The 26,718-nt window shown below is 43.1% G+C and overlaps 1 protein-coding gene across 1 annotated transcript; it reads left to right on the forward strand.

Annotated features, from left to right (window-relative positions):
• Positions 1–11,326: 11,326 nt before the first annotated feature.
• On the forward strand, positions 11,327–16,533 carry LOC120047559 (probable U3 small nucleolar RNA-associated protein 11). Its single transcript, XM_038993089.1, has 8 exons — positions 11,327–11,510; positions 11,757–11,818; positions 11,963–12,065; positions 12,470–12,592; positions 12,833–12,926; positions 15,257–15,387; positions 15,655–15,765; positions 16,168–16,533. The coding sequence occupies exons 1-8, from the start codon at positions 11,451–11,453 to the stop codon at positions 16,249–16,251; spliced, it is 768 nt and encodes a 255-aa protein (XP_038849017.1). The 5' UTR covers positions 11,327–11,450; the 3' UTR covers positions 16,252–16,533.
• Positions 16,534–26,718: the final 10,185 nt, after the last annotated feature.

Raw genomic sequence — 26,718 nt, forward strand, 5'->3', positions numbered from 1 at the left:
CTCTAACTGTACAATGTTGAAGTGTGACACAGTTCACCGGCTCTACTGTCTATGAGGAAGTTGATGGTGAGTCACAAGACCCCGCCCCGATATTGGAGAAAAATCTCCTCCCTCTAACTTCGAACCTTCGGACTGTGCTGTGCTGTGCTGTGCGTTGGTCATGTAGGCCAGGGATGGGGAAACTGGCAGCCCCCCTTTTGTAGGCCCGCGATGAATTTCCCTCCAAAAGTCGGGGTCTCAATTTACTGTTGAGTAAGTAGTAGAATACACAAGGTGCAATTTCAAAAATTGGGTTGTACCTCAGCAGTTGTTCTATTGTTATGTCACTCAATTAGCCCAAACAAAGTATATTCACACCTTACACAGATGCAAGTTCTCCCAAAAATATCCTAATGGAAATGGTGATTTGATTGCAATCTAGGCTACAGCTGATATCATTATTTTGCTAGACACACATAACAGGTAGGTGGGGATAACAGACAAGTAGGCCTAGCTTATACACAACACTGACAAACAAACCTGCACAACAATATGGACAGTAAGCCTACTACTGTATAGTTTTGTGTTATGGACTTGAATTGCCATTGCGTTGAGTTCATCCAATGTTGTTAATAAGTGCATAATAGGCCCTCTGGGATTGGTATTGATTTCATTTCCTTTGGTCATTATTTCATTACGTTTTTTCTTGTTGTAAGTTTATTGATAGCTTTTACACGTGTTAAACTGAAACCTATATGTGTGTATGTGTGTGTGTGACCAGAATCAGTACTTTCTCTTATTTTTCCAAAACAGCACGGCTGTTCTTTCTCTTAACTCAGGCATGATCTATCTGGCGCACTTTGCCCCAATATGGGTAATGATCTCACTTCCTCTTTCGTACGATTTGTCTTCTGTTCCCCCCGTTTTTTCATTTGTCTCATCTTGTCTATATGAGTCAACAAGAGGGAGCGTTCTCAATAGAAATGTCAACAGCAAAACGTCTCTGAGTAGGATTACTGATCTAGGATCGGTTTGGCTTTTTAGATCATAACGAATAACATTATAAGGACATGACGGTCCCTGATCCTAGATCAGCACTTCTAGAAACATTTTTTTATACACTCCCAGGAATAGAGGAGAGGTTAATCCAAGTGTTTCATCAGCAAGCTGTGCTGAGCCTGTAGAACATGATGTTGACACATGCATCACCCTACACCATGATATTGTTCTGGTCTGAACTGGTGTGTTTTGACCGTCACATTTTATTTAGACTACACGGAGACAAGTGCCTGGGCTAGCTCTAGCAGATCACCATTTCACATGGTTCTGCACTCAGTCCAAACACATTTGACATAACTAGGCATGAGTGCCAACTGGGTGCCAACGGCTCCAGTTCACTGAGGACTTGGTCAATAAAAAGATGGATGTGATCAAATAAATCTATGGTTTTCGAATAATAATTTAAAAAAGGAACAAGGAAATAGTTTTGAGCACAGCTTGGATTATTCTGAAAAGCAGCTTTTAAAAGAAAGTGTTTTGAGTGCTGCCTCGAAATCATCAATGTACATAGATGGAAAACAAGATAGTGTAATTTGGAAAAGTAACTGGGTGGATATGGTCTTGACATTGAAGCAGGATCCTTACCAAGAGTGTGCATGTTACTGTTAGATTCAGTATACTGTATTTAATGGGATAAAGAACACACGCATGTGATGTAAACCATATTAGAAACCCTATTTTATATTTTACAACCTGCATCATGGGTTGCAAAACCTTATGGAAAAAACTATTGTATCACATTTCCTAAAAGGATGAGGGTTGATAAACAAGGATTCTTCACATGTTTCCTAAGACATGTGAGACTCCTCAGTCTTCACGGTTCAAAGGCAAGACTATTGGAAGAGTGTGTCTCTGATACTGTCAGGACCTCTCAACACCTCACTCCCCTAATTATAAATTCTTATTTTACACACCTAGGTGGAAGCCTGTCAGTCCTGCACAACAAATTAGAGAATAGAAGCCACTCTATTCACACAGGGAAAAAGTGATCTTCCCAGAGATGTTGAGAAATGTTGAGATCCATATTATACCCCAACACAGAACAACTCTCTGTCTCCATTTTGGAAAAGAAGCACAGAGTTTAATTGAAGCCCTATGACTCTAGAGATATGAGTATGATACATTTCCTGATTGGGGGGGGGGGGGGATTACCAGTGCTGATGGGAAAAAATATAGAGTGAGTTGGCAATCGGAGGCTGGCATTTATCTCAGGTACCACCTATTGTACAGCCATTGTGCCCTTGAGCAAGGTATTATCCCCCAAACTGCTCCAGGGGTGTTGCTTTGCGGCTGGCCCTGTTCTGCACCCAGCCTGTCGTGTTTGTGTGTGTGTGTGGTGTCGGGTTGGGAACCGTCACGGCAAAAATAACACGAGTGCCAATTTTCCACCAGAGTCCAGTAATGTCAGGACACATTTTGACCTTTGATTTAGATTTAGATTTTTAGATTCAATTTAGAATCAGATTTGGATGCGGTTCGGAATACGACCTGGTATGACCTGTTATGAGTTCAGCCAGGTGACTGTCATGTACTGTATGTGTCAAATAAAACGGCACAAAAAATAAATGTTCATTTCTGAAGGGTGTTGTCGCATCTGCCAAGAGAGTTAGCCATAATGGGTCACCATAGGCTAGAGTAGCTATATATAGACCATGTCTAAGACCACGTATTTTTGACCACGTCTAAGAAGTGGTAGTTGCTTGTCCAAATGCAATATCCAATTGGTTGCTTGTCCAAAAATTAAACGTAGGCTATGCATAAGTAGAAGACAATGAGAGAATCCTAGGCCTAGAGCTCACAGCTGCTTGAGCTGAAGCCTGAGATGAACTGTCTTTACCTCAGGATTGCAGACATATTTTGGAGACTTACAACATCCACCACCCACTCTACCTCACTCTGAGGCTCCATAATATAACAGGTAATCCAGTAATATACACCACAACCTCAAGCAGAGAAATTAAGTAGCAGACTTAACAGTTAATTGTAGATGATTTACGTTTTATAGGAATTTGTGGTCGGAGAGTGAGGGTGGGAATAAGGTCCAGGGGTGCGCTCACTGTTGCTGGCTCTCGAGGAACAGAGGAGGAGATGGAGAGAAAAGACAGGAAGAATGTTATGTCTCGCACTATATGTCTTAGAGGCTGGGTCTCCTCATAGAAACGTAATGTAATTGTGCTGGAAAAATACTGTGGTCTTGGTTGGGGGACTAAAATGTTAAACTCCTAACCTGGTCCCAGATCTGTTTGGGCTGTTTGCCAACTTCTATGACCATTGTCACGCTAATGACCATAGGAGTTAGAAAGACAGCACAAACAGATCTGGAACCACACTAAGGAACTCCTTTCGAGGACTTTTCTGACGGGGTCGGCCTGTTGTAAAAAAGGCCCTGCAATGGTCAGGGCCAGGGAGACAGGACCAGAGTCCTGAACTCAGCCACTGTCCAGCAGGCTTATTTCACTGCTGTTATTTTTACAGGGTCATATTAAAAACCAAACAGGCCATAGATCTGGATTATTTGTAACTTATTTTGTACATAATGTTGTTGTTACCATCTCTTATGACCAAAAATAACTTCTGGACATCAGAACTGGGATTACTCACCACGGACTGGAAGAAGCTTTTTCCTTTAATGAGTCCGACGAGAAAGATATACTACTCTCCCGGGAACAGGCCCAGATCCACGTCATTTGCGTGAAGAAAAGACGAAGGAAAAGAGGACGCAGATCAGGCTGCCTTTTGAGAATCCGTAGGAGAGCGAGTAGACTCCCATGGCCATCAATTCTACTTGCTAACATGAAATCATTGGAAAATAAAATGGATGACCTACGATTACAATTATCCTACCAACGGGACATTAAGAACTGTAATATCTTGTGTTTCACCGAGTCATGGCTGAACGACGACACAGACAATATAGAGCTGGAGGGATTTTCAATGCACCGGCAGAACAGAGAAGCTACGTCTGGTAAGACGAGGGGAGGGGGGTGTGTGTCTTTTTGTCAATAACAGCTGGTGCGCAATGTCTAATATTAAAGAAGTCTTGAGGTATTGCTCGCCTGATAAGCTGTAGCCCACACTATCTACCAAGAGAGTTCTCATCTATATTATTCGTAGCCGTCTATGTACCACCACAGACCGATGCTGGCACTAAGAGCGCACTCAACCAACTCTATAAGGCCATTAGCAAACAAGAAAATGCTCACCCAGAAGCGACACTCCTAGCGGCCGGGGACTTTAATGCAGACAAACTTAAACCAGTTTTACCTAATTTTTACCAGCATGTCACATGTGCAACCAGAGAAAAAAACTCTAGACCACCTTTACTCCACACACAGAGATGCATACAAAGCTCTCCCCCGCCCTCATTTGGCAAATCCGACCATAATTCTATCCTCCTGATTCCTGCTTACAATCAAAAACTAAAGCAGGAAGTACCAGTGACTCGCTCAATACGGAAGTGGTCAGATGGCGCGGATGCTACGCTACAGGACTGTTTTACTAGCACAGACTGGAATATGTTCCGTGATTCATCCAATGGCATTGGAGTATACCACCTCAGTCATCGGCTTCATCAATAAGGGCATCGACGACATCGTCCCCACAGTGACCGTACGTACATATCCCAACCAGAAGCCATGGACTACAGGCAACATTCGCATCGAGCTAAAGGATAGAGCTGCCGCTTTCAAGGAGCGGGACACTAATCCGGAAGCCTATAAGAAATCCTGCTATGCCCTCAGACGAACCATCAAACAAGCAAAGCGTCAATACAGGATGAAGATTGAATCCTACTACACCGGCTCTGACAATCGTCGGAAGTGGCAGGGCTTGAAAACTATTATGGACTACAGAGAGAAACCCAGACGCAAGCTGCCCAGTGACATATTCGTACCAGATGAGCTAAATGCCTTTTATACTCGCTTCGAGTCAAGCAACACTGTAGCATGCATGAGAGCACCAGCTGTTCTGGATGACTGTGTGATAACGCTCTCGGTAGCCAATGTGAGCAAGACCTTTAAACAGGTCAACATTCACAAAGCTGCCGGGCCAGATGGATTACCAGGACGTGCACTCAAAGCATGCACGGACCAACTGGCAAGTGTCTTCACTGACATTTTCAACCTCTTCCTGACTGAGTCTGTAATACGTACATGTTTCAAGCAGACCACCATAGTCCCTATGCCCAAGGAAGTGAAGGTAACCTGCCTAAACGAATACCTCCCCGTAGCACTCACGTCGGTAGCCATGAAGTGCTTTTAAAGGCCGATCATGGCTCACATCAACAGCATCCTCCCGGACACCCTAGACCCACTCCAATTTGCATACCGCCCCAACAGATCCACAGGTGACTCAATCTCAATCGCACTCCACACCGCCCTTTCCCACCAGGACAAAAGGAACACCTATGTGAGAATACTGTTCATTGACTACAGCTCAGCGTTCAACACCATAGTGCCCACGAAGCTCATCACTAAGCTAAGGACCCTGGGACTAAACACGTCCCTCTGTAACTGGAACCTGGACTTCCTGACAGGCCGCCCCCAGGTGGTAAGGGTAGGCAACAACACGTCTGCCACGCTGATCCACAACACTGGGGCCTCTCGGGGGTGTGTACTTAGTCCCCCCCTGTACTACCTGTTCACCCACGACTGCGTGGCCGAACACAACTCCAACACCATCTTTAAGTTTGCTGATGACACAACAGTGGTAGGCCTGATCACCGACAACGATGAGACAGCCTATAGGGAGGAGGTCAGAGAACTGACAGTGTGGTGCCAGGACAACAACCTCTCCCTCAATGTGAGCAAGACAAAGGAGCTGATCGTGGACTACAGGAAAAGGCGGGCCAAACAGGCCCCCATTAACATCAACGGGGCTGTAGTGGAGGGGGTCGAAAGTTTCAAGTTCCTTGGTGTCCGCATCACCAACGATCTATTATGGTCCAAACACACCAAAACAGTCGTGAAGACAGCAAGACAAAACCTTTTCCCCCTCAGGAGACTGAAAAGATTTGGCATGGGTCCCCACATCCTCAAAACGTTCTACAGCTGCACCATCGAGAGCATCCTGACCGGTTGCATCACCGCCTGGTATGGCAACTGCTCGGCATCTGACCGTAAGGCGCTACAGAGGGTAATGCGTACAGCCCAGTACATCACTGGAGCCAAGCTTCCTGCAATCCAGGACCTATATAATTGGCGGTGTCAGAGGAAAGTTGTTAGAGACTCCAGTCACCCAAGTCATAGACTGTTTTCTCTGCTACTGCACGGCAAGCGGTACCGGAACGCCAAGTCTAGGACCAAAAGGCGCCTTAACAGCTTCTACCCCCAAGCCATAAGACTACTGAACAATTATTCAAATGGCCACAGGACTATTACATTGACCCCCCCCCCACCCTCCATTTATTTTGTACACTGCTGCTACTCGCTGTTTATTATCTATGCATAGTCACTTCACCCCTACCTACATGTACAAATTACCTCTAACCTGTACCCCCGCACACAGACTCGGTACTGGTACCCCCTGTATGAAGCCTCGTTATTGTTATGTTATTGTGTTACATTTGATTATTTTTTACTTTAGTTTATTTGGTAAATATTTTCTTAACTCTTCTTGAACTGCACTGTTGGTTAAGGGCTTGTCAGTAAGCATTTCACGGTAAGGTCTACACTTGTTGTATTCGGTGCATGTGACAAATAAAGTTTGATTTGATTTGATCTGCCACCATAAGGGTATTCCGAAATCCCTGACCCTTGGCGAATGCTCTTGTCCTCCCACTCTAGGATCTACTTGTTATGACTCACAATCTTCATTCTACTATCTACCCCTTACAATAATTCAACAGGCATTTGGGCTTGTAGTGCTGATTAGTCCAAATCTACGCAGACATTATTTAACCCGTAAATCCTAAAGTGCTATCTGTGTTTTGGTAATTAGACTCATGTTAGTGGACTAGTATATCACAGTGGCCCCGAGGCAGACCCCGAACAGTAGGGTCATTAGAGATGAAAATGAAAAACAAGTGAGTGACATAAAGTGGAAACACTGAACCCATTCAGAGGTTTCTTCATCACCCGCAGAATATTCTGCTCGCTGGGCAAATCTCACACATATTAAACAGATTCTTTGTGGTCATGTGGGATAGAGCACAGAGAGTGCAAATCCAGAAAAAAAGATGGTTTGTGGAATATCCCTCTTCCTTCTTGAGCTTTTTCCATAGCATTCTCAAAGTGAGATTCTACATGAGATTAGGGATTAGGGATCTGGTGCCACTGTGGCTTTGCCTGGTCTCTCTTTGGATTATTGTATCAGGAAGTGGAGCGAGAGAGAGCGGTGTTCCCCAAGGAGGTGTTGTACCCCCTTATCCTCCATGGAATGATGTGGCCATGAAACCATGTCACTGAGGAGAAGAGCATGCTTTCGATGCCCGTGACAGTATATGTAATGTATTAATAATAACTATTTTTGTGTGAGAGAGATGGGGAGTGTGTAATTTCCGACATGGTTCTGGTTCATGCACTGTGGCCCCACATGTTTTGACATACAGTACCAGTCAAAAGTTTGGACATACCTACTCATTATAGGGTTTTTCTTTATTTTTACTATTTTCTACATTGTAGAATAATAGTGAAGACATCAAAACAATCAAATAACACATATGGAATCATGTAGTGACCAAAAAGAGTGTTAAACAAATCAAAATATATTTTATATTTGAGATTCTTCAAAGTAGCCACCCTTTGCCTTGATGGCAGCTTTGCACACTCTTGGCATTCTCTCAACCAGCTTCATGAGGTAGTCACCTGGAATGCATTTCAATGTTTAAATGTTAATTTGTGGAATTTCTTTGCTTCTTAATGTATTTGAGCCAATCAGTTGTGTTGTGACAAGGTAGGGGTGATATACAAAATCAACTGTTCAGAGGAGACTGCGTGAATCAGGCCTTCATGGTCGAATTGCTGCAAAGAAACCATTACTAAAGGATACCAATAAGAAGAAGAGACTTGCTTGGGCCAAGAAACACGAGCAATGGACATTAGTCCGGTGGAAATCTGTTCTTTGGTCTGATGAGTCCAAATTTGCGATTTTTGGTTCCAACCGCTGTGTCTTTGTGAGATGCAGAGTAGGTGAACGGATGAACTCCTCATGTGTGGTTCCCACCATGAAGCATGGAGGAGGAGGTTCAATGGTGTGGGGCTTCTTTGCTGGTGACACTGTCTGAGATTTATTTAGAATTCAAGGCACACTTAACCAGCATGGCTACGACAGTATTCTGTAGCGATATGCCATCCCATCTGGTTTGTGCTTAGTGGGACTATCATTTGTTTTTCAACAGGACAATGACCAAACACACCTCCAGGTTGTGTAATGACTATTTGACCAAGAAGGAGAATGATGGTGCTGCATCAGTAGACCTGTCCTCCACAATCACCCGACCTCAACCCAATTGAGATGGTTTGGGATGAGTTGGACCACAGAGTGAAGGAAAAGCAGCCAACAAGTGCTCAGCATATGTGGGAACTCCTTCAAGACTGTTGGAAAAGCATTGTACTGTAAATGACCTATTTTCCATGTTTCCCACATCATAAACGAAAACATGGCCAGGGGAACGTGAGAGTAAAAATTTGAGGAGAGAGATCCACTCAGGTGTCCATCAACAGAGGCATTTGTCACTGATGTTTGTCACTGAGGTTATTTGAAACCATTGATTTGGATATGAGTCATATTCGGGGTCTGGACTCCAGCAGGAAACATAAAGAGCTCATGTTGGAAAAACACAAACATAAATTCAGCAAAAAAAGATACGTCCCTTTTTCAGGACCCTGTCGTTCAAAGACAATTTGTAAAAATCCAAATAACTTCACAGATCTTCATTGTAAAGGGTTTAAACACTGTTTCCCATGCTTGTTCAATGAACCATAAACAATTAATGAACATGCACCTGTGGAACGGTCATTAAGACACTAACAGCTTACAGACAGTAGGCAATTAAGGTCACAGTTATGAAAACTTAGGACACTAAAGAGGCCTTTCTACTGACTCTGAAAAACACCAAAAGAAAGATGCCCAGGGTCCCTGCTTATCTGTGTGAATGTGCCTTAGGCATGATGCAAGGAGGCATGAGGACTCAATCCCATTGAGCACGTCTGGGACCTGTTGGATCCGAGGGTGAGGACTAGGGCCATTCCCCCCAGAAATGTCCGGGAACTTGCAGGTGCCTTGGTGGAAGAGTGGGGTAACAAGAGTGGGGTAACAAGAACTGGCAAATCTGGTGTAGTCCATGAGGAGGAGATGCACTGCAGTACTTAATGCAGCTGGTGGCCACACCAGATACTGACTGTTACTTTTAATTTTGACCCCCCCTTTGTTCAGGGGTACATTATTCAATTTCTAGTCACATGTCTGTGGAACCTGTTCAGTTTATGTCTCAGTTGTTGAATCTTGTTATGTTCATACAAATATTTACACATGATAAGTTTGCTGAAAATGAACGCAGTTGACAGTGAGAGGACGTTTATTTTTTTGCTGAGTTTATTATCTGTTTGTGTTTGACAACTTCTTTGGCGAAAGCAGGCCTTCATTATGGTGACTTAAGTAATTTGGAGCATCAAAACTGTGGCCAAGACATATAAACTGACTAGCGCAGTGACCTGGGTTTGTTATGGAGCTCTTCCTGGTTCCAAGCCTGGCATTGTGCAGCACGCGACAGAACAGGCCAGACTGGACGATCTCAGTTTTGGATGCCAATGATTAAAAAGTCCACATAAAGCTAATGTGGTGATGTGTGTTCAGTGTCTCTGTAGCAGGATGTTGGCATCTGCCTTGGTCTGCTTGAAGAAAGATTGCCAAAATTGATATTTTAAAGCCACAGTAAAACTTTTAATGGGAAACTTTCAACACAGTAAAACTTTAAGGGTTTACTGGCTGAATGGCTAATTTGGTTGTCTTATCGCTGATTTTTATTTGATTATCCTCACAACAACGAAAGTTAAAGCTACTTTTTAAATTTACGTGGAAAAATGACATTAATAACAATATACGTGCATAATAGCATTAAAATAGATATTTTAAGCCCCTCGGTTTAGTGAGCATATTCTGCTGAATACTAGAAGGTAGTCCTTAGGACCAAGGGGTTAGTTATATCATCTTTATTAGGACATTCATTATCAGAAAGATGACACGTAAAGGAGGAGCCTGACTCATCATCATACCCAAATACCTATCACATAGTACTTTCCCTCCATCAGTATTTATGCTGCAGTAGTTTATGTGTCGGGGGGCTAGGGTCAGTTTGTTATATCTGGGGTACTTCTCCTGTCTTATCCGGTGTCCTGTGTGAATTTAAGTATGCTCTCTCTAATTTTCTCCTTCTCTCTTTCTTTCTCTCTCTCGGAGGACCTGAGCCCTAGGACCATGCGTCAGGACTACCGGGCATGATGACTCCTTGCTGTCCCCAGTCCACCTGGCCTTGCTGCTGTTCCAGTTTCAACTGTTCTGCCTGCGGCTATGGAACCCTGACCTGTCCACCGGACGTGCTACCTGTCCCAGACCTGCTGTTTTCAACTCTCTAGAGACCGCAGGAGCGGTAGAGATACTCTTAATGATCGGCTATGAAAAGCCAACTGACATTTACTCCTGAGGTGCTGACTTGCTACACCCTCGATAACTTCTGTGATTATTATTATTTGACCATGCTGGTCATTTATGAACATTTGAACATCTTGGCCATGTTCTGTTATAATCTCCACCCGGCACAGCCAGAAGAGGACTGGCCACCCCTCATAGCCTGGTTCCTCTCTAGGTTTCTTCCTAGGTTTTGGCCTTTCTAGGGAGTTTTTCCTAGTCACCATGCTTCTACACCTGCATTGCTTGCTGTTTGGGGTTTTAGGCTGGGTTTCTGTACAGCACTTCGAGATATTAGCTTATGTACGAAGGGCTATATAAAATAAATTTGATTTGATACTTTCGACATCAGGGCAGGAGTGCCTGGTTAATTGTCAAAATGTGTGTAACAGTGCCACCTACTGTTTAATTGCGAATGTTGCAACAACCACATCTGATAATTTCAACAAAAGTTTGATGTTGTGTATTTTGTTGATATGAATAATGACACTAACGGAAATTCTAAACATATATTAATATTTCGTCATCACTAATTTCACCCACCATAACATCAAGAGAGCTCACCATAATATCATTGGTTTGATTTGTACTACATATGGTTGCCAGCGGAGAGTGAAGAAATAGCGAATCTTCTTAAATGAAAAGTGAAATAGCGCTTCCTGTATACCCAAGTGTTTTTAGCGCTTCCTGTATACCCACGTGTTTTACTAAGGGAGAATTTTGAGGCAGTTGCTTGTTTTAGGAAGAACTGTCTACATTATAGATTTTGTACTTTGAAAATTGGCAATATGTCGTCGTTTAGAAAGGCATTGAAATCCCAACAAAAAAATCACAAAGAAAGATCCCAGGTAAGGATGAGATAGTTATTACGTTAGCTAGCTACTGTCGCTAGCTAGCTAACGCGTTAACTTTCCAGGTAGCAATGCTATTGTTTGTACAGCTACCAATGTGTAAAGTATTGATTAGTGTAATTGGTGGTTGTTGACATGTAGAATTATGTTGCTAACTAGTTAATAACAATGTGAATTTGGTTCCTGTTGCCTACTGTAATAACTAACGTTAACCAACTAATAATCTTTAATGTTGTGCCACAGCCTGTTTTCAGAAAACATCTTGGACATCTTGAAAAGAAAAAGGATTACAAACTTCGTGCGGAGTAAGTCAATCTAATTCATGCTTATTCTAGTAACACATTCACATTTGCTGAACTGTCACGTAAGCTACACAGCTAGATATGTGTGGTCCATGTACAGATTTGATTTGGTTGCTGATCTTATACGCTTTGTTTTGACATTTTCAGTGACCACCACAAGAAAGAGAACACCCTTGCTGCTTTGCGTAAAAAAGCCTTGGACAAAAACCCTGATGAGTTCTATTTTAAGATGGTCAGCTCTCAGCTTAAGGTAAGTCATCACTCATTGGATGTTGCTTCGCCTGGTCCCAGATTTGTGCTGTCTTGTCAACTCCTGGTCATTGTCAAGCCAAACACAATGGAGTAAGACCTCACAGATCTGGGACCAGGTTATACAGGAGTAGCCTGGTCCCGGATCTGTTTGTGCACTTGCCAACTCCCATGCTCATTGTCAGGTGTGATAATCAGTTGGCATGATGGCACAAACAGACTGGCACTCGGGCTAATACAATAGCTAGCTTATACGGTCATTTCATGTTTGACTGTCTTACCATGTCCATATTTCATCCTTGCTGGTATAAGAATGAAAGTAAAACATGATAGATTAATGGTTGTGCCATTTCTGCAGTCTGATAATAAAATCCCCTCATCTCTGGTCCTCTTGTGTTCTGAAAGGATGGAGTGCATGTGGCAAATAAGGCTAAAGGAACAGAGGAGGAGAATACAGAGGAACAGAGGAAGGTGATGAGGACGCAGGATATCAGATATGTAGAGATGAAGAGAGTGGCTGAGGGCAAGGTAAGAGCTCAGTGTGGTGCCTTTTAAACTTGAATAAACTGTTCCTTATCTTCTTGAATGAACTTATTGCCAGTCAGCACAAATAAGAGCCTATGAAAAGCAATTGAACAACATCAACTGTTAATTCATCCCGTGGAGTGCAACGTGCAGACTGTTGCGTTCTTGTACTCACTCTGTTTAATCACTGAAGTTGTCAATGGTGGTGAAAGTGCAGGCTTAAGTGTTTTGAATTGCCTTCAGAAAATTGAGAGGTTGAAATCAGAACTCCATCTCCTGGACGCTGACAACAAACAGAAAAACAGGCACTCCTTCTACTTGGACTCAAAGCAAGAAGGTAGAGGAATACATTAATACGAACACCAAGCAAAGTACAGTTGAAGTCGGAAGTTTACATACAACTTAGCCAAATACATTTAAACTCGGTTTTTCACATTTCCTGACATTTAATCCTTGTAAAAATGCCCTGTCTTAGGTCAGTTAGGATAACCACTTTATTTTAATAATGTGAAATGTCAGCATAATAGTAGAGCAAATTATTTATTTCAGCTTTTATTTCTTTCATCGCATTCCCAGTGGGTCAGAAGTTTACATACACTCAATTAGTATTTGGTAGCATTGCCTTTAAATTGTTTAACGTTTTGGGTAGCCTTCCACAAGCTTCCCACAATAAGTTGGGTGAATCTTGGCCCATTCCTCCTGACAGAGCTGGTGTAACTGAGTCAGGTTTGTAGGCCTCCTTGCTCGCACACGCTTTTTTAATTCTGCCCACAAATGTTTTATAGGATTGAGGTCAGGGCTTTGTGATGGCCACTCCAATACCTTGACTTTGTTGTCCTTAAGCCATTTTGCCACAACTTTGGAAGTGTGCTTGGGGGCATTGTCCATTTGGAAGACCCATTTGTGACCAAGCTTTAACTTCCTGACTGATGTCTTGATGTTGCTTCAATATATTCACAATTTTCTTTCCTCATGATGCCATCTATTGAGGTCAGGGCTTTGTGATGGCCACTCCAATACCTTGACTTTGTTGTCCTTAAGCCATTTTGCCACAACTTTGGAAGTGTGCTTGGGGGCATTGTCCATTTGGAAGACCCATTTGTGACCAAGCTTTAACTTCCTGACTGATGTCTTGATGTTGCTTCAATATATTCACAATTTTCTTTCCTCATGATGCCATCTATTTTGTGATGTGCACCAGTCCCTCCTGCAGCAAAGCACCCCTACAACATGATGCTGCCACCCCCGTGCTTCATGGTTGGGATTGTGTTCTTCGGCTTGCAAGCCTCCCCCTTTTCCCTCCAAACATAATGATGGTCATTATGGCCAAACAGTTATATTTTTGCTTCAACAGACCAGAGGACATTTCTCCAAAAAGTACGATCTTTGTCCCTGTGTGTAGTTGCAAACTGTCGTCTGGCTTTTTTAATGGTGGTTTTGGAGCAGTGGCTTCTTCCTTGCTGAGCGGCCTTTCAGGTTATGTCGATGTAGGACTCGTTTTACTGTGGATATAGATACTTTTGTACCTGTTTCCTCCAGCATCTTCACAACGTCCTTTGCTGTTTTTTCTGGGATTGATTTGCACTTTTCGAACCAAAATACGTTCATCTCTAGGAGACAGAACGCGTCTCCTTCCTGAGCGGTGTGATGGCTGCGTGGTCCCATGGTGTTTCTACTTGCATACTATTGTTTGTACAGATGAATGTGGTACCTTCAGGCGTTTGGACATTGCTCCCAAGGATGAACCAGAGTCGTGGAGGTCTATCATTTTTTTCTGAGGTCTTGGCTGGTTTCTTTGGTTTTTCCTGTAATGTCAAGCAAAGAGGCACTGAGTTTGAAGGTAGGCCTTGAAATACATCCACAGGTACACTTCTGATTGACTCAAATGATGTCAATTAGCCTCTAAAGCTTCTATTGCCATGACATCATTTTCTGGAACTTTCGAAGCTGTTTAACAGCACAGTCAACTTAGTGTATGTGAACTTCTGACCCACTGGAATTGTGAAATAATCTGTCTGTAAACAATTGTTGGAAAAATTACTTGTGTCATGCACAAAGTAGATGTCCTAACCGACTTGCCAAAACTATAGTTTGTTAATTAACAAGAAATTTGTGGAGTTGTTGAAAAACGAGTTTTAATGTTTACAAACTAAGTGTATGTAAACTTCCGACTTCAAATGTGTGTGTATATATATATATATATATATATATATATATATATATATATATATACAAAATAACACTACCCAGTGTGTGTGTATATATATACACACACATACACATATATATATATGTGTATGTATGTGTGTGTATATATATACACACACACTGGGTAGTGTTATTTTGTGGTATTGCGTTGGATATTTCATACAGAAGGCCATTAACTCCCACTTTCATCATACGTACAGACATTCTTCTTGTACACCTAGGAATCAGGGCCCATATCCATAAAGCGTCTAAGAATAGGAGAGCCGATCAGGTAGCTCCGATAAACATGAAAACATGATATGATATGTCCCCGGGAATCTATAGAATATCGCTCAGCGTTGCACAAATACGAAATAACATTCAAAATGGGTGAATCTTTCCTTTAACTGAAGACTGTTTTTAAAGACCATCTGAAACTGACAGAGCCCTGATATCTCCTGGTTTTGTGTTCCACTACAGTAGCAGACTTTGACCTGGCCAGCCACCTGGACACAGCTCCTGAGCTGGTGGACAGGGTGTACAACCGGCCCACCCTCCATACGCTGGAGACCCAGACCATCCAGGGTGCCGTGGAGCCTCTTGTGATAAAGGTCAGTCAGGAGTGTCCCTGTGTAGCCTGATGGCCACACTGATCCTCAGCAATGGGTGCTTTCGTTTTAGCTCGCCTAGGGCACCGGGTGGGTCGAGTTTGCACATTTTTTAGACCATTCCAGTCTCTCATTTTAAGGCCTTTTGTTAGCATAAATTCATAAGATTTCTCACATTTCTCAATTATGGTGGTGTGTGGTTATTCAACTCTCTACAGAGTATTTCTCTGTTACATGTGTTGATGGTTGTGTATGTTTTCCTCTCTGCAGAAGTTGGCCAGACAGAGGAAGCACCAGTATAAGATCTTGTCCCAGCGGATTGACCGGGAGAAGAAGATGTTTGTCATTGGCCAGAAGATCCAGACACGCAAAGACCTACACGTGAGTAGGAGATGACTACAAGCCATATAAACGTAATGATTCGTAATGCTTAAGACGGTGGTTGAGAAAGACTTGGATTTCCCCATGATAATTGTATTGATGGGGTATTTCTAGGGGCTTCACATGTTAGAAAAGCCAAAGGTACGTTTCCCCCCTCTGGTGGACAAGTTGTACTTAATTCTAGGCTTTTAAATAGTTTTCTGTGCTAATCCATTCGATTCTATCCACTGTCCCAAAGGGGGCATCTACTTCTAGAAAGAACAGCCTGCTTGTTAACTATATATATAGGAGGTTTCTTTGATCCTCGTTGTGCTTGTGTGTCTCCCACAGAATACGGTGACACACTAAATGATAGAATGTTCAACAGTATTACCATCTCTGTGGTGTCTCCTCTCTGTCCAGGATAAGAACAAGAAGGTGAAGGTGAGCAAAGAGACGGTCAATGTCTCTGCTGTCTACAAGTTTGAAGCTAAGAGAAAGCGCTGAGAAAGGTAAACCTCTTTGAACAGGAAACGCATCATCAACGAGACCTTTCTGTGGCCTGTTATACAATCACCAGTCGGTCACCATCGGACAGTAATGTGGACTTTGGTTTGCCTAGCGCAATTCATGTGGATATGGACAAGTGAAATGGTAAATGAATACACTCAATTGTTGTTGGAGGCATAGATTGATCTCTATGATTGCAGCAATGCAGAGTTTTTGTACATATTTATCAAAGGATAAAAGTTTGGTTACTGTATGAATAAATTGTTTTGAGACAAATTCCTAAAGCCTCAATCTTGTCTGTCAAACGTCATCTTTATAGGTTCTTTATAGGTTCTTTATAGGTTCGTGTGAGCGTTTATCAATATCATGCTGTTCAGTTACACTACCAGTAGATGGCACTAGTGTACTTTATCAATGTAATGGAATGTACTGCCAAAATAATGGAAACACTTGAGTAAATAGTATTATAAGGGATACAAAGTGTATTGAAAGCTAGTGCTTCCACACAGGTGTGGTTCCTGATTTTATTAAGCAATTAACATCCCATCAATCTTAAGGTCATGTAAAAAATACTGTGCAGGCTATTATTCTGGGCATTATTTTGGCTACCATGGCTATGCCCCCATCCACATTGCACAAGTGGTCACTGAATGGTTTGATGAGCACAAAAACTATGTAACCCATATGCCATGGCCGCCTCAGTCACCCGTTCTCAACCCAATTGAACACCTTATGGGAGATTCAGGAGCGGCGCCTGAGACGGCGCTTTCCACCACCATAAACGAAACACAAAATTATAGAAATTCTTGTTGAAGAGTGGTGTCGCATCCCTCCAATAGAGTTCCAGACACTTGTAGAATCTAGGGCAAGGTGCATTGAAGCTCATGGTGGCCCAACACCCTATTAAGACACTAGGTGTTTCCTTTATTTTGGCAGAGGGTCTAGATGGCAGATTTGAAGTAAGTACAGTTGTGCTTAACTTGCTCTCGCCGCTCAGGACTGCTCAATTCAAGAACGTTATAGTGTAATTAGTATTTTCTTTGCGTGGTTTAAAGACCAAATATGATCTACATAACAGTATAAATAAGACTAGTCAGAATTGTCATAGGTAAATACAGTACCAGTTGATAGTTTGGACACACTTACTCATTCCAGGGTTTTTCTTTATTTAGAATATTTTCTACATTGTAGAATAATAGTGAAATAACACATTGAATCATGTAGTAACCAAAAAAGTGTTAAACAAATCAAAATATATTTTATTTTCTTCAAAGTAGCCACCCTTTGCCTTGATGACGGCTTTGCACACTTGGCATGCATTTCAATTATTTTCAATTAACTAGTGTGCCTTGTTAATTTGTGGAATTTCGTTCCTTATTGTGTTTGAGTCAATCAGTTGTGTTGTGACAAGGTAGGGTTGGTATACAGAACATAGCCCTATTTGGTAAGAGACCAAGTCCATATTATGGCAAGACCGATCAAATAAGCAAAGAGAAACGACAGTCCATCATTACTTTAAGACATGAAGGTCAGTCAAGTTTCTTCAAGTGCAGTCGCAAAAACCTTCAAGCGCTATGATGAAACTGGCTCTCATGAGGACTGCCACAAGAAAGGAAGACCCAGAGTTACCTTTGCTGCAGAGGATAAGTTCATTAGAGTTACCAGCCTCAGAAATTGCAGCCCAAATAAATGCTTCACAGAGTTTCAGAAACAGACACATCTCAACATCAACTGTTCAGAGGAGACTGCATGAATCAGGCCTTCATGGTTGAATTGCTGCAAAGAAACCACTACTAATGGACACCAATAAAAAGAAGAGATTTGCTTGGGCCAAGAAACACGAGCAATGGATCGGTGGAAATCTGTCCTTTGGTCTGTTCCAACCGCCGTCTCTTTGTGAGACGCAGAGTAGGTGAATGGATGATCTCCGGATGTGTGATTCGCACCGTGAATCATGGAGGAAGAGGTGTGGGGGTGCTTTGCTGGTGACACTCAGTGATTTATTTAGAATTCAAGGCACACTTAACCAGCATGGCTACCATAGCATTCTGCAGCGATACGCCATCCCATCTGGTTTGTGCTTAGTCCCACTATCATTTGTTTTTCAACAGGACAATGACCCAACCTACCGCCAGGCTGTGTAAGGGCTATTTGACCAAGAAAGAGAGTAATGGAGTGCTGCATTAGATGACCTGGCCTCCACAATCACCCGACCTCAACCAAATTGAGATGGTTTTGGAGGAGTTGGACCGCGAGTGAAGGAAAAGCAGCCAACAAGTGCTCAGCATATGTGGAATCTCCTTCCAAGACTGTTGGAAAAGCATTCCAGGGGAAGCTGGTTGAGAGAATGCCAAGAGTGTGCAAAGCTGTCATCAAGTCAAGGGTGGCTACTTTGAAGAATCTCAAGTATAAAATATATTTTTATTTGTTAAACACTTTTTTTGGTTACTACATGATTGCATGTGTTATTTCATAGTTTTGATGTCTTCACTATTATTCTACAATGTACAAAATAGTAAAAATAAAGATATACCCTTGAAGGAGTAGTTGTGTCCAAACTTTTGACTGGTCCAGTTTTTATAGCTGCCATTAAACGTGTGAAAAGTTGTTTCCCCTATCTGATTTTGCCATCAGCGTCGCGTCATTGTGACGTTCTACCTGCTATTCAGAGCATGTTGTTTTGAAAGCGGAGAGGAGCAGAGGGGAAGAGCCTCTTTATTCTATTTTCCCTTACTGTACGGTACCATATTCATTGATTATGCATAAGGACAATAGCTTTGTTCCAGTTTTTCGTAAATATTCATTAAAATGTTGCTAGTGGTTGTACTAAATTATCCTCTAATTTCAGAAGTTGCTTTTTGTGAACCTAGCTGGTCAATGTAGCTAGCTACAGTGCCTTCAGAAAGTAGTCACACACTTTTTCCACATTTTGTTGTTTTACAGCCTGTTTTTAAAATAATTGAATGTAAGACCCGTTGTCACTGGCCTACACACAATATAACCCATAATGTCCAATTGGAATTATCTTTTTAGAAATGTTCACAAATTAATAAAAGATGGAAAGGGGAAATGTTTTGAGTCAATAAGTATTCAACCCCTTTGTTATGGCAACCCTAAATAGGAGTAAATATTTGCATAACAAGTCACATAATAAGTTGCATGGGCTCACACAGTGTTTAACATCCTTTTTGAATTAGTACCTGATCTCTGTACCACACATACAATTATCTTTAAGGTCCCTCAGTCGAGCAGAGAATTTCATACACAGATTCATCCACAGAGATGTTCCAGTGCCTCGCAAAGAAGGGCACCTATAGGTAGATGGGAAATAAATAAAAAATGCAGACATTGAATATCCCTTTGAGCATGAAGTTATTAATTACACTCTGGATGGCGTATCAATACACCCAGTCACTACAAAAATACAGGCGTCCTTCCTAACTCAGTTGCCGGAGAGGAAGGAAACAGCTCAGGAATTTCACCATGAGGCCAATGGTGAATTTAAAACAGTTACAGATTAATGGCTGTGATAGGAGAAAACTTACCCCACAATACTAATTTAATCGACAGTGAAAAGAAGGAAGCCTGTATAGAATAAAAAATATTCCACAACATGCATCCAAGGCAATAAAATAATTCTGCAAAAAATGTGGCAAAGCAATTCACTTTTTGTACTAGCAATCCAGTACGACACATTACCCAGATCGAATGAACGTGTGCGTCAGCCATCGAGAATTGAACCTCAGTGATTCTTGAGCTTGGACACTGCCATTGGATGTGGCACAACGCGAGCACAACACAGGCAGTAAGCAGCTTTCATTGATTTCATTTCCTCAACGTCTGATGGCTGATGACAACGCCGGACACCCAATGGCTATAGTGTAGCAGGGCCGTTAGTCTCAATAACTGGTTGGGACCAAAAGGCTCCTGAACAGCTTCTACCCCTAAGCCATAACATTGCTGAAAAGTAAATCAAATGGCTACCCGGAATATTTGCGTTGACTCTCTTGTAGCGGCTCTATGCACACTCACTGGACTATACCTACACACTCACACATACTACACTGACACTCCAACACACACACACACACACATGCTTATTGACGCCACTCACTCAGACACACTTTCACACTTCACATACGCTGCTGCTACTCTGTATATTATCTATCCTGATTGCCTGATTGTCACTTTTAACCCTACTGTTACGAATCGGCTCGTAGCCTGTAACAAAGAGGGAGACAACGCGGAGATAATGAAATGACAAACATTTTAATAAAATAAAGTCACCTGTATACAAGTAACAATGGTGTGTGTAGTCAGTATTGTATGTGAGTGGATGCGTGCATAGATGGTGATAATGAGGGGTGTTGAGACGTGCCAAAACAAATTAACACAAAGAAACCCCAAATGCCACAATGAAAAAAACAACAGTGTGTCTGCGTGGAGAGAGTTTTCTCAATGTAGGTGGGAAAGGTGTATATATCCCCGGGACGAACCCGAGCCCAGGTGTGTTCCATTTCGCCGACGAACCTCCCGGTTCTGCCCACCGACATCCTATGATGGAAAACAAAAGCAAAGAGAGAATTCGGCAGACAGAGTGGGAGGGTCGTCACACTACCTGCATGTACATAATACCTCATTTACTGTACCTCAACTACCTCGTTCCCCTGCACATTGACTCGGGTACCGGTACTCCTTGTATATAGTCTCGTTATTGTTATTTTATTGTGTTACAATTTCCTTTTACATTTTTTGCAAATGTAACTGCATTGTTGGGAAAGGGATTTCACAGTCAAATCTACACCTGTTGTGTTCAGCCCATGTGACAAATAAAAAATGTGATTTGATCAGTTTCTCACATTCCTGTGGAGGAATTTTGGACCACTCTTCCATGTAGAACTGCTTTAACTAGACTGACTAGGCCATTCCAGAACATTAAATGTGTCGCTTTTCAGACATTCTGATGTAGACCTGCATTCCACAGTAAGAACCAAAAAACAAAAGTCTACATGAGAATGGCTGAAAAGTAACACATTTAAAGTTTTGGAATTGCCTAGTCAAAATCCAGACCTAAACCTGATTGAGATGTTGTGGCAGGACCTGAAACGTACTGTTGATGCTCAAAAACTCACAAATGTCACTGAGTTAAAGGAGTTCTGTATGGAAGAGTGTGCGAGATTCATCAACAACCACAGGAAGCGTTTGGTTGCAGTCACTGGCACAACCCGTTATTGAGTGTAAGCATAACTTTGTTTATTAAATACATTTTTAAAAGTATTACTATGTTGTGTTATTTGTTCACTCAGGTTCCCTTTATCTAATATTATGTTTTGGTTTTGGTTCAGCGTCCAAAATATGCGAAAGTGTAGCTATTCAGATCACTTTCCTAATATTGAGTTGCACCCCCACCCCTTTCACCCTCAGAACAGCCTCAATTTGTCAGGGCATGGACTACAAGGTGTCAAAAGCATTCCACAGGGATCCTGGCCCATGTTGACTCCAATGCTTCCCATGGTTGTGTCAAGCTGGCTGGATGTCCTTTGTGTGGTTAATCATTCTTGATACACACGGGAAACTGTTGAGTGTGAAAAACCCAGCAGCGTTGCAGTTCTTGACACAAACCAGTGCACCTGGCACCATACCAAAGGCACTTAGATATTTTGTCGTGCCCATTCACCCTCTGAATGGCGCACAGACACAATCCATCTGCATTGATTGAAGTGGATTTAACAAGTGACATCAATAAGGGATCATAGCTTTCACCTGGAGTCATCTGGTCAGTCTATGTCATGGAAAGAGTAGGTGTTGATGCTTTTTGCACTCAGTGTATCTATTGAAAGTTGTAAACACAAGTTTCTGAAGGAAAGTTTCCATAATCAGATTTAACCTGACAATTTACTCGGCTCTGCCTACTCGACTCAATACAAACTGAACCTCCTTTGATCTCATTACCAAGTTCTCATATTTGCCCTCTCATTTTTTTAAATTTTTTATGTCCAACAAGTTTGGTCTGGGATCAGGTGAGAACTGTACCCACAGCTGACTTCCAGGCGAAAGTCACAAGAGTCACAGCCTTACTGTATCAAGAATTCAAATCGACTCAAAGGAAAACATCCCACTCTAGATGTACACACCTTTGTGCGTGTTTGTATGTACTGTGAACGTGTATGGGTTTGTGTGTTCGTCAGGAAAGGAGCTGCAAGAGATTTGCGGTGTGTTTGCGAGAGAGCCGATCTCTCTGTGTGTGTGTGTGTGTGAGCTCTCTCACACACAGAAGATTGCAGGCCCTGAGCCCAGATCACTCTGAGTCAGGCTTGATTGATCACTGTGGTGGCAGCAGCTTCATAAACAGGCCCCATCCATCAGCTTCTCCTGGGACCCACGGGAGGACGGAGGGAGCCCTGCACAAATGTCACCGGGCCTGGGGGGTGGAGGACTGAGCTTGGGTCTGGCTGTTGCGGTGCTGACCAGAGCAAAGGGGAGACGGTTGTTAATAAGGAGAGACCAAAAGGAAATGGGGAGTGATGTTTTAGTTTAGGCCTCACACGAAGCAGCTCCAATTCTTTTGACTCTGAGGCTGGCTTAATATGGACACCATAGCCTTAACACAACTCAACATAGCCTTAATATGGACACCATAGCCTTAACACAACTCAACATAGTCTTAATATGGACACCATAGCCTTAACACAACTCAACATAGCCTTAATATGGACACCATAGCCTTAACACGGACACCATAGCCTTAACACAACTCAACATAGTCTTAATATGGACACCATAGCCTTAACACAACTCTACATAGCCTTAATATGGACACCATAGCCTTAACACAATTCAACATAGTCTTAATATGGACAACATAGCCTTAACACAACTCTACATAGCCTTAATATGGACACCATAGCCTTAACACAACTCAACATAGCCTTAATATGGACACCATAGCCTTAACACAACTCAACATAGTCTTAATATGGACACCATAGCCTTAACACAACTCAACATAGTCTTAATATGGACACCATAGCCTTAACACAACTCTACATAGTCTTAATATGGACACCATAGCCTTAACACAACTCTACATAGTCTTAATATGGACACCATAGCCTTAACACAACTCAACAGTCAAAATAGGTCAAACTTTTCAAAATTAAACAAGACCGATGGAATACTTTGGTTCACAAATACTAAATAAGAAGTGTTGCCTTCTGGCTAGATTTGGAATTCAAATTTTCCTGGGCAATATTTAACAATATTCAAGATTATCGAAATAAGTCAAGGTGATGTAGCGCACTTTGACCCACTAGCACACACACAGTCACAGAGCTGCTTAACATGAATCCTTGTGTGGCATTTCAATATTGATCCTCTGTGCATGAGTCCTGTTCTACCTGGTGGCGGTGTGACTGACGTCCCTCCCCCTCCCTCTTTCTCCCTCTCTCCCTACTCACTCGCCCTTTATCGGTCTCTTCCTCTCCCTCCCTACTCTCTCTTTTCCTCCCTACTCCATCCCTCTCTCCTTCCTCTCACCCTACCCCTTTCTCTCTGCGTCACATGACCAGAGGAGTGTGCGTTCGTCAGGACCTTCAGGTCCAGGGAACCAGGACCAGGGGCGGTGAGAGTGGCGGTAGGAGGGGGCGGCATGGCCCACAGCGGTCACACCGCTGTGTGCGCAGTTCCGGGACCCCTCTGTCCCTCTGTCCGGCCGCAACAGACAGTCCACTGTTTCCCCCTGAAGCCCGCCTTTCATTCACCCAGAGCCTGGAGAGAGGAGGCTGGAGTGGGTTGGTGGGGTAGCAGGGCGGGCGGTGGGTGGAGGGTGATCCTCCGATTTTAAAGATATTGACGTAACATTCCTCTTCCTCTGCATTGTTTGGTAGTTTGAGCTCTTTTTGCCGACATGCACAGGGCATCCTGTGTGCCCTCCACTCTGATACCCCGGAGGTTTGTTAAGGTCTTGCGTGTTAGCAGTTATAAGAGGGGGTGAGGAATGGGGTGGGGGGTGTGCCCTATGTCATTTACACAGCTGCAGGGCATGACACTGACTCTGAACTGTTTTAGGAGCATGAAAGTGCAGCCTGGTTAAAAGAGGAAGAGCAACACAACAAGTCTCCATTCACAGCTCTATTTAACGTTGTTTCTGCTATATTGTACTTCAATATGTTTGTATGTCGGTCTACTGTATACCAGTTTAATATGTTTGTATGTAGGCCTACTGTATACCAGTTTAATATGTTTGTATGTAGGTCTACTCTATACCAGTTTAACATGTCTGTATGTAGGTCTACTGTATACCAGTTTAATATGTTTGTATGTAGGCCTACTGTATACCAGTTTAACATGTTTGTATGTAGGTCTACTGTATACCAGTTTAATATGTTTGTATGTAGGCCTACTGTATACCAGTTTAATATGTTTGTATGTAGGCCTACTGTATACCAGTTTAATATGTTTGTATGTAGGTCTACTGTATACCAGTTTAACATGTTTGTATGTAAGCCTACTGTATACCAGTTTATATGTTTGTATGTAGGTCTACTGTATACCAGTTTAATATGTTTGTATGTAGGCCTACTGTATACCAGTTTAATATGTTTGTATGTAGGTCTACTGTATACCAGTTTAACATGTTTGTATGTAGGCCTACTGTATACCAGTTTAATATGTTTGTATGTAGGTCTACTGTATACCAGTTTAATATGTTTGTATGTAGGCCTACTGTATACCAGTTTAATATGTTTGTATGTAGGCCTACTGTATACCAGTTTAATATGTTTGTATGTAGGCCTACTGTATACCAGTTTAACATGTTTGTATGTAGGCCTACTGTATACCAGTTTATATGTTTGTATGTAGCCCTACTGTATACCAGTTTATATGTTTGTATGTAGGCCTACTGTATACCAGTTTATATGTTTGTATGTAGGCCTACTGTATACCAGTTTCATATGTTTGTATGTAGGCCTACTGTATACCAGTTTATATGTTTGTATGTAGTCCTACTGTAGACCAGTTTCATATGTTTGTATGTAGACCTACTGTCAGAGTCGTGTGTATAGGTGGCAAGGAAGTCAGGCGCAGGAGAGTTAAACTGAGTGTAAATGGAGACTTTTAATAAATGTCCACTTAACATGCTCCAAACACGAAAATGTACATACATAAAATAAACATGGGTACGAGGACCCGTCGCGCACCTATACACCAAGAAACAACACTTGACATAAAACAATCTCTGACAAAGACATGAGGGGAAACAGAGGGTTAAATACACAAGAGGTAATGGATGGGATTGAAAACAGCTGTGTGGGAAGACAAAACCAATGGAAAATGAAAAATGGATCGATGATGGCTAGAAGACCGGTGACGTCGACCGCCGAACACCGCCCGAACAAGGAGAGGCAACGACTTCGGTAGAAGTCGTGACAGTACCCCCCCCCTGACGCGCGGCTCCAGCAGCACGTCGACACCGGCCTCGGGGACGACCCGGAGGGCGAGGTGCAGGGCGATCCGGATGGAGGCGGTGGAATTCTTTTAACATGGAAGGATCTAAAACGTCCTCCACCGGAACCCAGCATCTCTCCTCCGGCCCGTACCCCTCCCAGTCCACGAGGTACTGAAGGCCCCTCGCCCGACGTCTCGAATCCAAAATGGATCAAACAGAGTACGCCGGGACCCCCTCGATGTCTAGAGGAGGCGGAGGAACTTCACGCACTTCAGCCTCCTGGAGCGGGCCAGCCACCACCGGCCTGAAGAGAGACACATGGAACGAGGGGTTAATACGGTAATTAGTGGGCAGTTGTAACCTATAACATACCTCGTTCACTCTCCTCAGGACTTTAAACGGCCCCACAAACCGCGGACCCAGCTTCCGGCAGAGCAGGCGGAGGGGCAGGTTTCGGGTCGAGAGCCAGACCCTGTCCCCTGGTGCGTACACCGGGGCCTCGCTGCGGCGACGGTCTGCGCCAATTTTCTGGCGCCTTATGGCGCGCTGAAGGTGGACGTGGGCTGCCTCCCAGGTTTCCTCAGCGCGCCGAAACCAATTGTCCACCGCAGGAGCCTCGGTCTGACTCTGATGCCAAGGAGCCAGAACCGGCTGATACCCTAATACACATTGAAAAGGAGTAAGGTTAGTGGAGGAGTGACGTAGCGAGTTCTGGGCCATCTCTGCCCAGGGCACGAACTTCGCCCACTCCCCTGGCCGGTCCTGGCAATAGGACCGCAGAAACCTGCCCACATCCTGGTTAACTCTCTCCACCTGCCCATTACTCTCGGGATGAAAACCTGAGGTAAGACTAACCGAGATCCCCAGACGTTCCATGAACGCCTTCCAGACCCTTGATGTGAACTGGGGACCCCGATCAGACACTATATCCTCAGGCACCCCATAGTGCCGGAAAACGTGTGTAAACAGGGCCTCTGCAGTTTGTAAGGCCGTAGGGAGACCGGGCAAAGGGAGGA

This window comes from Salvelinus namaycush, chromosome 5 (genome assembly GCF_016432855.1).
Source record: "Salvelinus namaycush isolate Seneca chromosome 5, SaNama_1.0, whole genome shotgun sequence".
Classification (NCBI taxonomy): domain Eukaryota; kingdom Metazoa; phylum Chordata; class Actinopteri; order Salmoniformes; family Salmonidae; genus Salvelinus; species Salvelinus namaycush.